Source organism: Pelophylax lessonae, assembly GCF_965119305.1.
Source record: "Pelophylax lessonae genome assembly, chromosome: 9".
NCBI classification, from domain to species: Eukaryota; Metazoa; Chordata; class Amphibia; order Anura; family Ranidae; genus Pelophylax; species Pelophylax lessonae.
Genome location: NC_138776.1, coordinates 38,884,333 through 38,898,242, shown reverse-complemented (window position 1 = coordinate 38,898,242; position 13,910 = coordinate 38,884,333). Strand labels below are relative to the sequence as shown.

Sequence of the window (13,910 nt, the reverse complement as noted above, 5' to 3'; positions counted from 1 at the left end):
AAATCTTCTGGAGCTGAAGTGGTTAAAAAATATAGTAAAAAAATATATAAAAATGTTTAATAATTAAAAAAAAAAAAGAAAGGAAATTTGCTTAAATCCGTTAAAGTTTTATTTTCCGCATCCGATTCATAAATGTGGCAAAATATTTATACACAAATAATTTCCATTCAAAATGCAACGTGATCTCTCCTGGATGAAATGTGCTAAACAGCCTTCTGTAAAATGTCTAGAATGACTTCAAACTCGCTTTCAAATCACTTTGCATTAATTAAACCGAAAAGCGTACCCGGGAGTTTATGCAGATGTCATAATGTAAAGTGCCGCGTATATCACCGTGAAAATGAATCTTCAATTTTGAAGCAGCCATTTGAATCATCCAGAGATAAGCGCCCCCGATCCTCCAGATAGATAGACGCGTCGTAACGAGCCTGATTACTACTTAAAACCGCATTAATACCGGGCAGAGCGTCAATAAACCGTAACTTTCATTATAGCGATGGCGAGCATGGTGCTGGGCGAAAAAAAAAAGGCCGAGGCTGCGGTTCAACTTTGTCTGGAGTCTATAAATTCGCTAAAAGAAAATCATTTAACGGGGCGCCATACATTTAATTTCCACTGTGAGCATCACAAGATTACCGTGTCACGGATTTCCATAACATTACGGGAAAGGAGAGCGAAGAATCACCCCGTCCTTTATTCGTTCTGTACAGCAGATTTTTTTTTTTCAATTTTTCAATTTTCGTGATCGCTTTGGCAAAGCAAAGACTTCTATAATTAAATTTACCTTGCTTTGCTATGACAAAAATGTCACTTTGGGTCCTGTATGTGGAAATATCTGAAACCGGAGAATTTTGCCACCTGGAATAACCATTTAAAGAGAAGTTTCACTTGATTATATTTTACCTTCCCTGGTTACCTTCTCCCCATAACATAGTTACATAGTAGTTGAGGTTGAATAAAGACAATAGTCCATCCAGTTCAACCTGTGTAGGTGTGTGTGGCTGTAATCATCTCTCATACCCCTTAATCTTCTTATTCTTGAGATGTACGTCTAAGAGTCTTTTGAAAGTAGCCATACTTCCCGCAGAAACCACCTCTTGTGGTAGAGAATTCCACAATCTTGTAGCCCTAACAGTAAAAAACCCCCTGCGTTGCGTGAGGTCAAAACGCTTCTCCTCTAATCGCATTGTATGCCCTCGAGTCCTCATGCAATCCTTGCGACTGAATAGCTTTTTTTCAATGCTGAGATCACCATTGAGGTATTTATAAATTGCTATCATGTCCCCTCTCAGGCGTCTCTTCTCCAGGGAGAATAAATTAAGCGATTGCAGACGCTCTTCATAATTAAGGTCCTCCAATCCCCTAATTAGTTTAGTTGCCCTTCTCTGGACTCTCTCCAGCTCCAACACATCCCTCCTGAGGACTGGCGACCAGAACTAGACTGAATACTCCAGATGCGGTCGGACCAGAGTTTTATAAAGCGGTAGGATTATAGTCTTATCTCTGGAATACATCCCTTTCTTTATGCATGCTAATATTCTGCCGGCTTTGGCAGCTGCCGCTTGACATTGCATGCTATTGCCTAGTCTATCATCCACCAAGACTTACTTGGTAGAGGATTTTACTACCTGCCGACGCAGTGAAGATACTGCGAGAGGGCGGCAGGTAGAAGCACAATCATGTACATGTACATATTGGGCTTCCTCCCATTCTGCCCCCTGCCAACCCTTGCTGTGATTGGACACAGCACAGGTTTGGCAGCAGGTTTCAGCTGAAATCGGCTGTGTCCAGTTACAAACAGAACTCTGTGTTCAGGGACCAGCGATCTGTCTGTTTCTTCTCCCTAAAAAAGCAGGGAGAAAAAACAGCAAGATCAGAACATAAAAAGCAGCACCCATTACACATGGTTAGGGACACAGTTAACACCTTGATTGACCCTAGATGTTAACCCTTTCCCAGCCAGTGCCATTAGTACATAGCTCCCAACTGTCCCTGGTTTCGAGGGACTGTCCCTGATTTGGAACAAAGTCCCTCCGTCCCTCTTTCCTCATTTGTCCCCTCATTTACCTTTCCAAAAGTGTTTCATTCAATTTCTAAATGGCTGCATTTGTAAATTGCGAAAGCAATATAAAGGAAAAGCAGTGGTTAAAAAAAAAAAAAAAAAGCGATTGTAGGTTTAACTAAGCTTTTTTTTGTGTTAAATTCTCTTAAAGGGGGCATGGCATTGGGTGTTTCCTTTGCCCAGGGCTCAAAATGTCAAATCCTGGGCTACTAGCCAGGCCTTAAGAGTTACTCGCCACCAGTTGTCCCACCCAACCCCTACCCTGCCCTGCCCCTAATTCCGCCCCCTAAAAACACATTAGAATTACCTCCAGCATTAAAGCGGAGTTCCACCCTGGATTTGTTTTTTTTTTTTTTTAATACCCCCGGGACAGTCAGGGCTAGTGCATTCCACAATGGCTAGCCTCTGATCTGTCCCGGGTTGCACTTACCTGCAAGACGAAATACTTACCTTGCAAACGTCTTGTCCAGCGCTGCCATCTCAGATGTGGGCAGCTTGAAGCCAGCGCGTCCTCTTCGGCGTCTTCTTCCGCCTTCTGTGGTCCCACGATGCTCTGCGCCGGCCCCGACGTCACTTCCGGGTCGCGCGCGTCATCCCTCTACAGCTTCTGGGCATGCCCAGAAGCTGTTTAGAAGGGGATGACGCGCGCGACCCGGAACTGACGTCGGGGCCGGTGCAGGCGCAATGATTCCTGGGAGCTATGACGTCCAGCTCCCAGGAATCATTGCAGAGCCAGGAAGTGACGACGGGCCGCGGCCGAGGAAGGAGGAAGAAGGAAGTAAGGTAAGTATATTTTCTTCGCTACGAGGTAAGTAAAAAAAAAAAAAATATGCGATTATCCATTTCTTTTTCAGGTGACCCGGAGCGAGAAGATGGAGGTAAGTATAAAAATAGGGTGGAACTCCACTTTAATGTCAGTGACCCTAATTTTAACCCCCACCATTGGTGCCAGTGGACACCATAATAACCTCCAACACAGGTAAAAGAGGATATGTTAATAACCCCCAGCGTTGATGTCAGTGGATGCATTAATAATCCCCAGCATTGATGTCAGTGGATGCATTAATAATCCCCAGCATTGATGTCAGTGGATGCATTAATAATCCCCAGCATTGATGTCAGTGGCTACATTAATAACCCCCAGCATTGATGTCAGTGGCTGCATTAATAACCCCCAGCATTGATGTCAGTGGATGCATTATTAACCCCCAGCATTGATGTCAGTGGATGCATTAATAACCCCCAGCATTGATGTCAGTGGATGCATTAATAACCCCTAGCATTGATGTCAGTGGATGTATTCATAATCCACAGAATTTATGTCAGTGGCTGCATTATTAACCCCCAGCGTTGATGTCAGTGGCTGCATTAATAACCCCCAGCGTTGGTGTCAGTGGCTGCATTAATAAACCCCAGCGTTGGTGTCAGTAGATGCATTAATAACCCCCAGCATTGGTGCCAGACACCAGAATAACCCCTAACACGGGTTTCAGAGGACCCATAAATAACCCCCAACACAGGTATCAGAGGACAAATTATTAGCCCCCAGCACTGATGTCAGTGCACACCATTAAAACCCCCAACACTGGTATCAGAGGACCCATTATTAACCCCCAGAACTGATGTCAGTGGACACCATAAAAAAAACCCCAGCACAGGTATCAGAAGACACATAAAAACCTCCAACACTGGTATCAAAGGACACATAAAAAAACCCCAACACTGGTATCAGAGGACACATAAAAAAAACCCAACACTGGTATCAGAGGACGCATTAATAATCCCCAGCATTGATGTTAGTGGATGCAATAATAACCGCTAGCACAGGTGTCAGTATTATTAACCCCCTCCCCCAAATTGGTGGTCAGTGGCATTGATATGCAACCCCTCATATGACCCCCCAATGGGGGGGAGAGGGTTCATTTTCACTAACATTACCACGAATGTCGAATGGGGGGGGGGTGTTGGGTTAACATTCACTGCCATTAGGACCAATGCATGTGGGGGGGGAGGGTCATTTTCACTACCACTGACATCCCCTTCCCCCCCCCCACCTACCACCTGCATTGGTGGACATGGAAATGTTAACCCCTTCCTCAATTCCAGCCTGTTCCAGTCTCATTCCCCTAGTGCTTTGGTGCTGGAATGGGAGCAGGAGCAATGAAACAAGTACAGTCAGCTGAGCTTACCTCAGCACACACTCACTCCTGGTAACCCCATCTCTCTTCTCTTCCAGGGGTGCAGGCAGGAAGGTGACCGGAATGGGTGAGTGGTTCAGGCAGGTGGGCGGGTGAGCAAAGCGCTAGAGGGAGGGGGGTGGAGCAAAATTCTTTCCCCAGCAGCCATCGCAGCCTGCACCGTGTGCTGTTTAGAATGATAGGAGTGATGGCAACGTCACTCCTGTTATTCAGGCAGCTGAAGAGCTAAACAGTTATCTGTTCTCAACGCCCCCTCTGCACTCGCCCTAAGCAAATTTCCACTCACCAAATGCTAGTAGGCGAGTGGAAATTATGAGGGCTGCGTATGCCTACATAATTTTGCTAATAGGTGCCCCTCGTTCCCATCTCAAAAAGTTGGGAGGTATGTTAGTACAGTGTACAGTATAATCACTGATCACTGTATTAGTGTCACTAGCAACATCAGTGCCAATTATTGACCCTCCCAGATAGTGATTACCTCTAGATTACCCGCAACCCTATCACAGTTCACTATAAGTCACTCATCATTGCAATTACAGTATATAGTGTGTAGACATTATAACTTTCACATAAACCAATTTATATACACTTCTTCAGATTTTTTACCCAAGACATGTAGCAGAATATATTGTGGCCTGAATTTATGAAGAAACTTGATTTTTTCATTCTTTTATTGGATATATTTTCAAAACAACAAGTAGAAAATATAATTTTTTTCAAAATTTTCTGTCTTTTTCCCTCTATATAATAAAAAACCCAGTGGTGAATAAATACCACCAAGAGAAAGCTCTATTTGTGTGATGCATGACCGTGTAATTTCCAGTTAAAGTAGCACAGTGCTGAATGGCAAAACAATACCCTGGTCATGAAGGAGGGTAAACCTGCAGGAGGTCAAGTCGTTAGGTAAAACCATTCCATTCCCACTGCCACCCCAGATGCATTCCCATCTATCTTAATTATCACTGGGTCTCCAAAATGGACAACACGCTTATGGTGCCATTATTTATTGCCACCCCAAACGCGGGTAGCAGTCGCACGGTTTTCTGCACATTTTCTGCACCACGAAATGCATCAAAAATGTGAAAAAACACATGACACAAAACATGCTTGGGTCGGTGCCAAAATTTGGTACATGAGCTTTTTTAAGCAGAGGATGGAGGCCCATTCAATTGAATAATGCCGATCCAAAAAAAAAACACTATAAATCTGCAAAAAAAAAAGCACTAAAAACGCAAAGTGGCAGTGTTGTCCAGGTGTTAACGAGGCATTGGTATGAACGGCAATAAACCTTTTATACATTTATTTTCAAAATTAACATGTCCAACTGCTTTAGAACAAAATTACAATACGAGAGGATGTTCCCATCTCTGAAAAGCAAATGAAAAGTATGGCTGGAGACTTACCAATAGAACCTGTTGGGTGTTATCCGCTCATGCATCAGATGCCACCTTCTTCCAAAATCCATGGAGCTGTAGAGCTGGAAGGAGATAGAAAAATAGGTTAGTTTTTTTTTCTAAATACATTTTTTATTTTTTTGGGTTTTTTTTTTTAGTAGATAAGAGCTCTAAAAACATTGTTTCACTTCTGAAACTCCTCTTCTTTTACTGTCAAAGGTTATTGAAAAATGTTGAAACCTCCTTAAAGTGAACATATCAACCATTAAAAAAAAAAAAAAAAAAAACTAAAAAACTTGGGAAAACTAGTTTACCCCACTCACTAAAAAATAAAAATAAAAATGATATAACATGTACTCTATAACTGATACAGAATTTATTTATATTTCTCTCTCACATGATTGGATCACTCTATTATGACAGATATCCGCACAGAGCTTGAGATAACCATTCAGGAATCTCCATCTCTGTCTATTAGACCCCTAATGTCATCTCTGGACCACACTGTCCCTTAGTCCTAGGTCAGCACAATTTTCAGGGAATCTACCACTATATTGAGTGAAGGGGATGACTGGGCCAGGGGGAAGGGGGGGCAATTGCCCCCGGGGGGCACTCTGATGCTCCGTAAAAAGGCTGCACCTCTTCTGCCACAGACATGCCTTAAGGATTCCTGGTGAAGACAAGTAAAAAGTCCCCACTGCTGACCCACTGGGTGTGGGATGAAGACAAGGACAGAGCGCAGACCTCAGACAAGGACAGAGCGCAGATGGTGTAAACTGTGTCTGAGCAAAGGCCAGTTCCATGCCTTACTGGAGACTCTCCTCCCCCAGGGATCCCCTGAAGAAGTCACGTGGGCGGACGTGACGACACTCGTAGGGACAGTGCCGGAAGTGACGTTTGTTTGCAGAAGTAGGTCCGCGATACCCTGTACCATACACAAAGCGGAGAAATCACGTTTGTTTGTAAGTGTGTTTTTACTCTAATAAATTTTTTAAATCTATGGCAATACTGCACTATGTAAGTACTTTCCTATGAGATATCTGGGACCCCGTTGTGAGGAGGGATACCCCGATCCAGAGACTGAAGCCAAGGACCACTCTGAGAGGATATAGAGAAAAGAGGAAGGAGAGGAGGTTCAAGGGATTATATTAATAAAGACGCAATACTATTTAATTGAAGGTGAGCGGCTAGCACACCCAGAGGGGTGATTAGGAGCACATAATCACCTTGTTTGTTTTCACAGTGTTTGGTGGAGGTCTAACACTTGGATTTAGAAGAAATTTACCCCATTTGATGAAGTTTTTTTGGACAATTAAGCACTTTAAGATAGCACTAGAAATTGAGAGACTATCACTCATCTATATTTATTTTGGAGCACAGAGCACTTTTTTTGAATATATTTAATACCAATATTGATGATTATTTTATTTATGACTCATCACATGTGTATTTTTTAGATTTATGCACAAGGATCATGTTTTAGATATTTAAAAGGTTTTATTTAACCACTTTACCACTAGAGCATTTTGCTGTCTTACGTCTGGGCCACTTTTTGCGATTCGGCGCTGTGCTGTGTGGTATTTGATCACCTGTGCGATTTTTACTTTTTGCGCTATAAACAAAAAAAGAGCGTAAATTTTGAAAAAACAACAATATTCCCCCCAAAAAAATGTAAAAATCAAAATTTTTTTAAATTTTTGGCCAGTTTGTTTTCTGCTACCTATGTTTGGTAAAAAAAATTCACAATAAGCGTATTTTGATTGGTTTGCGCAAAGGTTATTGCGTTTACTAACAAAGGGAAAGATTTCTGTCATTTTTGGTGTTTTTTTTAACGCATAATGGCGGCGATCTGAAATTTTTTTAGCGTGACTGCGACATTGCGGGGGACAGATCGGACCCTTGACTCACATTTTTGATACTTTTGGGGGTACCAGTGACATTACTGCAATAATCAGTGCTATAAATATGCACTGTTACTGTAAAAATGACACTGGCAGGGAAGGGGTTAATTTTATTGGAGAGGGAGGGGTTAATGTATGCCTGGTGCTTATTGACGTGTGTGGGGGGAGGTGACTATGTGACACAAGGACAGATCCAGGGTTCAGCTATGCTGAACCCTGCAATCTGACCCTGCCTGTCACTTAGGAGATCCGCCCGCTTGTGTTTACACAAGCAGGCGGATCTCCACACTAGATCCCCGACAAACGCCGCTGCTTCTCCCCTGGCCCGACTCCCGCTGTGACTGAATACAGCGGGAGCGAGCCTCCGGCGGCGCGCGCGCGCCGCTGAGAAAGGGGAGTGTCTGACGACGTAGTACTACGTCTTCAGACGATAACGAGCCACTTTGCCGCAGTAATATTACTGCAGGCAGAGGTAAAGTGGTTAATATTGAAACACTGCACACCTTATGGTTTTATTTATTGATACATCTATTTATTGATCACCGGATATATAATAATTTTATGCTAACTTTTTGCTAACTTATTACCATCCCCCTGTAGCGCAATACCCCTCCCCCATCTATTTACTACTCTAAGGTTAGACCTCCTTTCTTCCAAGAAGTGGGCCAATTACATCACAATCTCCAGTTGATCAGAGGAAGCTGTGTATTCATTGATAAAACACAAGTTTCCTATAAATGGCTGGGTGGCACTCAACCCAATTATTTTCCGCAATCTAAGGATAGACCTCCTTTTCTCTTAAGAGGTGGGTGGATGACATCATAATCTCCATTGCAGCCAATCTGAGCATGCCTTGTATTTGTAGATAAAATGCAAGGCTTCCTATCAATCTGAGCAGCGCTCAACCCAAATTAATTTCCGCAATCTAAGGTTTGACTTCCTTTCTTCTAAGTGGTGGGCGGTTGATGTTACCATCTCCACCTGAGCCAATCAGAGGAATCCTTGAATAAATTAATAAAATACAAGGCTATCTATGAATGGCTGAGCAGTGCTCAACCCAAATTAAGTTCCGCACTCTAAGGTCAGACCTCCTTTCTTCTAAGAGGTGGGCGGATGGCATCACAATCTCCACCTCAGCCAATCAGAGGAATCTTTGTATTCATTAATAAAATACAAGCCTTACTTGAATGGCTGAGCAGTGCTCAACTGGAATTCATTTAATTCCAGGAATAGGACAGAAAGTTCCACTACGGCTGTTGAAACGCAGCACTGTATGTAGTTGATGCTAGATAGAGTATATACAGTGCTCCCGGCAAGTGCATCATGGAAATAGTTTGTTTGAATCAGCTTGGTGCAAATGAGCTAAATCAAGCTTGGAGTTAGACTTTAATTCCATCCAACTGTGCTTCCTCCATTTCTCCTGCCAGTTTTTCATTATTTTCCCACCAGTTATTAGTTTCCAGTCAACGGGGACAGGGAAGCTGTTTCATGAAGAAGCAAAGCCCTGCCTCTACCAAGATGGCGGCCTCCACACAGGAACACAGTGCAGAACAAAGTTAGTCCTGGAGAAAAGATCAGCTGCAGGGACACCATAGGCCAGTGATGGCAAAACTTGGCACCCCAGATGTTTTGGAACTACATTTCCCATGATGCTCATGCACTCTGTTTTGTATGTGAGCATCATGGGAAATGTAGTTCCAAAACATCTGGGGTGCCAAGGTTCACCATCACTGCCATAGGCAATGTGACTACCCTTGTCCTTGGCTTTGTGGGACACGACATCCACAGTACAGGTCCTCTTTAAGTATTACATAGTTACATAGTTAGTGAGGTTGAAAAAAGACATCAGTCCATCCAGTTTAACCCATGATGTGTGTGTGTGTTTGCTGTTAACCATACATTGTATAATCCTGTATATTGTGGTCTTTAAGGTGCCCATCTAATAGTTTTTTGAAACTATTGATGCTCCCTGCTGATATGATGGTTTGCAGAAGAGAATTCCACATCCTTACTGCTCTTACAGTGAAGAACCCCCTGCGTATTTTAAGGTTAAACCGCCTTTCCTCTAGTTTTAGTGAGTGGCCACGTGTCTTATTGTATTCCCTTTCTCTGAATAGTTTGTTCCTTATGCTAGGGTCACCAGTACAGTATTTGTACATTGATATCATATCCCCTCTCAATCGTCTCTTCTCCAGAGAGAATAGGTTCAGTGCTTGCAGTCTTTCCTCATAGCTGATGTCCTCCATTCCCCTAATTATTTTTGTTGCCCTTCTCTGGACTCTCTCCAGTTCCAGCACATCCTTCCTGAGGACCGGTGCCCAGAACTGGACAGCATACTCCAGATGTGGCCGGACCAGAGTCTTGTAGAGTGGGAGAATAATCTCTTTATTTCTGGAGTGAATCCCCTTTTTTATACAACCCAGTATTCTGTTGGCTTTGCTTGCAGCGGCTTGGCATTGCATGCCACTGCCAAGCCTGTTGTCTACCAGTACCCCCAGGTCCTTTTCCATCTTAGACTCACCCAGAGGTTCCCCCCCCCCCCCCCTAGTGAGTAGTTTGCTTTCTGGTTTCTGGCACCCAAGTGCATTACTTTACATTTTTCAACATTAAACATGATCTGTAGTTGCCCACCCCATTATTTGTCATTTTTTTTTTTCAAGTGTAGTACTGTGCAATGGGTTTCTGCACTTTTACAGAATACATCACCACTACGCACTGCAATGCCTACTGCAAAAAAAAAAAATGGAAAACCCCTTACCAAGTCAGAAGCTTTGCTTCCCCCCAGAATGAGTTAAACCTGTTTCCCCTCTTGGGGTCGGATTTTGCTATTTCAATCAATTTCCAGCTGACTAATTTTCTGTGTGAGTGATTCTTGGCTCTGGAGTGATGTTCAAGATAAAGCACCCTTGAATTTGCTCACTGTGCGAGTGCAATCATCCGTCTATTTATCACCGAGATGTCTAAAGAGTGAGCGGCCGCAGTGCAGCTTGAGTGATAATGAAACAACGGGGCAAGAGTGGGATGACTGTTCCTTAAAGTGTAATTTCACCTTTGAGTAAGTTTTCAGGGTAAATGCAGCATAAGCTCTCTATAAATTTCACCGACGCCATTGTTTTCCTTTACTCTATTTTATTCTATTTTGCTTCTTCTCTCCTGTCTGTTTTCTCGCTATGCCATCTTTTGTCTGTAAAAATTGCTCGTTGTTGGTTAACCACTTTAGCCCCGGAAGGATTTGCCCTCTTTCTGACCAGGCCCTATTTTGTGATTCAGCACTGCGTTACTTTAACCACTTGCCTACTGTGCACTTAAACACCCTTCCCATCCAGGCCAATTTTCAGCTTTCAGCGCTGTCACACTTTGACTGACAATTGCGCGGTCATGCTACACTGTACCCATATGAAATTTTTATCGTTTTTTTCACACAAATAGAGCTTTCTTTTGGTGGTATTTAATCATCTCTGGGTTTTTTATTTTTTACAAAAAAAAAAGAATAAAGACAGAAAATTTTGAAAAAAGAAAAAAGTTTTTCTTATTTTCTGCGAGTAAATTTTGAAAATAAATGTTTCTCCTTCACTGATGTGCGCTGATGAGGCGGCACTGATGGGCACTGATAGGCTGCACTGATGGGCACTGATGGGGTGGCACTTATGGGCACTGATGAGGTGGCACTGCTGGGCACTGAGAGGCAGCATTGACGGGCGGCACTGATGGGCACTGAGAGGCGGCACTGATGGGCACTGGCGGATGGCACTGATGGACACTGACGGGTGGCACTGATGAGCACTGATGGGCCGCACTGATGAGCACTGATGGGCAGCACCATCAGTGCCCACACTCAGTGCCCATAGTGCTGCCAGTCAGTGCTCATCAGTGCCTAGATGAGCAGGCACTGATGGGCACTGACTGGCAGCACTATGGGCACTGATTGTGGGCATTGATGGGGGACACTGATGGCGGGCACTGTGGGCACTGTTGGGGGCAATTTGTATGTTTTTTTACCTTTTAGTAATCAGGGCACTGGTGATCAGTGCCCTGATTACATGTCTCTGTGCCCCTGGCGGTTGACGGCTCCCCCTCCTTCCTCACACTGCAGGCTCCGTGTGAGGAAGGAGCGCCGGCGATGAGAGATGATCTCATATGTTTACATATGAGATCATCTCTCATTGGATCGTCCGATCACGTGGTGAATGGCCGCTGTGATTGGCCATTCACCACGATCTGTGATCGGCTGTGTCCAAGGGACACGACCGACACAGATTCTCCCCGATGCGCGCTCGCGGGAGCGCGCGGGGAGCCTGCTTCTGGGAGGCCGTTTAAAAACGGCCTCCCGAAAATTTGAGTCCGCGCTGCAGCCGTATATAGGCTGTAGCGCGGATGCGAGGAAGTTAACGGACAATTGTGCGGTCATGGGACACTGTACCCAAACTAAATGTACGGCCTTTTTTTCCCCACAAATAGAGCTTTCTTTTGGTGGTATTTGATCACCTGTGTGATTTTTTTTTTCGATATAAACAAAAAAGAGCGACAATTTTGAAAAAAAAATTATATATTTTTCACATTCTGCTATATGACATCCCCAAAAAAAAAATTAAAAATCTAAATTTTTTTAACATTTTAGGCCAATGTGTTTTCTGCTACATATTTTTGGTAAAAAAATCACAATAAGCGTATTTTCATTGGTTTGCGCAAAAGTTATTGCGTCTACTAACTACGGGAAAGATTTATGTCATTTGTATTGTTTTTTTTTTTTACTAGTATGATCTGACCCCCAAAATAAAAGAGGTCTAACCATGCACAGATATCAAGCTTCAACCCGCCATCTGGGCTGCTCATCCAGTTTGCTCCACCAATGGCACTCACGAGTATTTATGTGGCTAAATATCAAGTTCAAATAAAAAGAAAAGCTCTATAGTGAAAAATCTTAAGAACTGTTTTGTTAAAATCAAAGAGGTACTCACAAAGTAAAACTGAAAGTAAGAATTCAAAGATGGCCGTACTCCTCGTAACAGGCAGGCGTGATGACGTCACCGCTAGCTCTTCCCTATGCCTTTCGTTGCAGAGGATTAATTCACACTTTGTACATGTCAGGAATCGCAAGCTTTGCCAACACACACAGAACTGTGCTGCCCTTTAGTAGATACGTGGTGGTGTTATTAATTCTCAATAGCGTTCCCACACATCTACTAATACGGGGGTCAGGGACTTATTTTACATGTTTCTCATACAATAAAAAAAAGGAAAAGACAGCATAAATGATGTACTTTATTTATTTTTTTTAATCCATAGCTATTCATCCAACAAAACCGCTGGTACATTCATTACCTATTTAAAGCCAGCAGCATCAGCCACTAGTTGCTGGATGATCTTCAACTTCCCTGTGTGTTCCTGTTCTTGATGCTATTGGATTTCCTGTTACCGACCCGGCTTGCCTTTGACCTGTCTTGTCTCCATTCCCGGCCTGAACCTTGGCTTGTTCTATTGACTCTGCTCCTGCCTGCTGTTCCCATGTATGACCTCTGGCTTGCTCTCCTGGACTCCTCTGCTGCCTGATTATCAGTGTATGACCCCAGGTTACTCCTGACCTTGCTTGCTGCCTCACCCTTGGCTGTTACTTCGTGTATGACTACAGGCCTGGCTCCTGACCCTGTTCCTGGCTCTCCCTTTGGCCAATTCTCCTCTGGTACAGCTGAGGGACCCCTGTCTAGCAGTGCATCCTGCTCGTCCAGCCGACATCCAGCAGACATCTCATCACTAAGCCTGTCGCAGCTGGCCACAACTTCTTTGGGCATAGCACTCCCTGTCACTACCTTCAGGGGCGCCCTGCACTCAGCTGCAAGAGAAGCCCTGTCAGCACCTCAGCTTCCGACTAGATATGTGACAAATATCTTCCTAAGTCTCTATTTTGTATGAATAAATTATGTTTACCCTGTAGAGCAGGGGTGAGGAACCTACGGCCCGCGGGCCGTATGCGGCCTCCGAAGCCATCTGATCCGGCCCTGCCATTGGGCTGCCTCCGGGGGGGAAGGGAAGGGGGAGCGCATCCTGATTACACACAGAACAGGTTCCTCTGCTTACCCGGGGCGGCCGCTGTCATACAAAGTCACGGCTCCTACCTATGATAGACAGCACAGTGGTGACGTCTATAATAGGAGTCAGTCCAGGAGGCGTGACTTCGTATGAGAGCGCCCGCGGGTAAGTAGAAGAACCCTGCTCTGTGTGTAATCAGGGGGCGCTCTAATCCCCATGCGCTCTGAATTCATGGGGGCACTAATCATTCTGCATTGATTGGGGCACTAATCACTCTGCATTGATGGGGGCACTAATCACTCTGCATTGATGGGGGCACTAATCACTC

General features: G+C 44.1%; 1 protein-coding gene across 2 annotated transcripts in view; it reads right to left on the bottom strand.

Moving 5' to 3' along the window:
* The window catches only part of SORCS3 (sortilin related VPS10 domain containing receptor 3), a 1,013,788-nt gene that overhangs the window by 488,504 nt on the left and 511,374 nt on the right, over nt 1-13,910 (bottom strand). The window contains exons 1-2 of one of the 2 annotated variants that reach the window (XM_082267889.1): nt 10,314-10,332; nt 5,664-5,737 (exon numbers count right to left, since the gene is read on the bottom strand). In XM_082267889.1, coding sequence (XP_082124015.1) covers nt 5,664-5,725 — 62 coding nt within the window. In that variant the 5' untranslated portion in view covers nt 5,726-5,737; nt 10,314-10,332. Of the gene's footprint in view, nt 1-5,663; nt 5,738-10,313; nt 10,333-13,910 lie in introns of those variants that run through there. The other variant, XM_082267888.1, reaches the window with a different exon arrangement.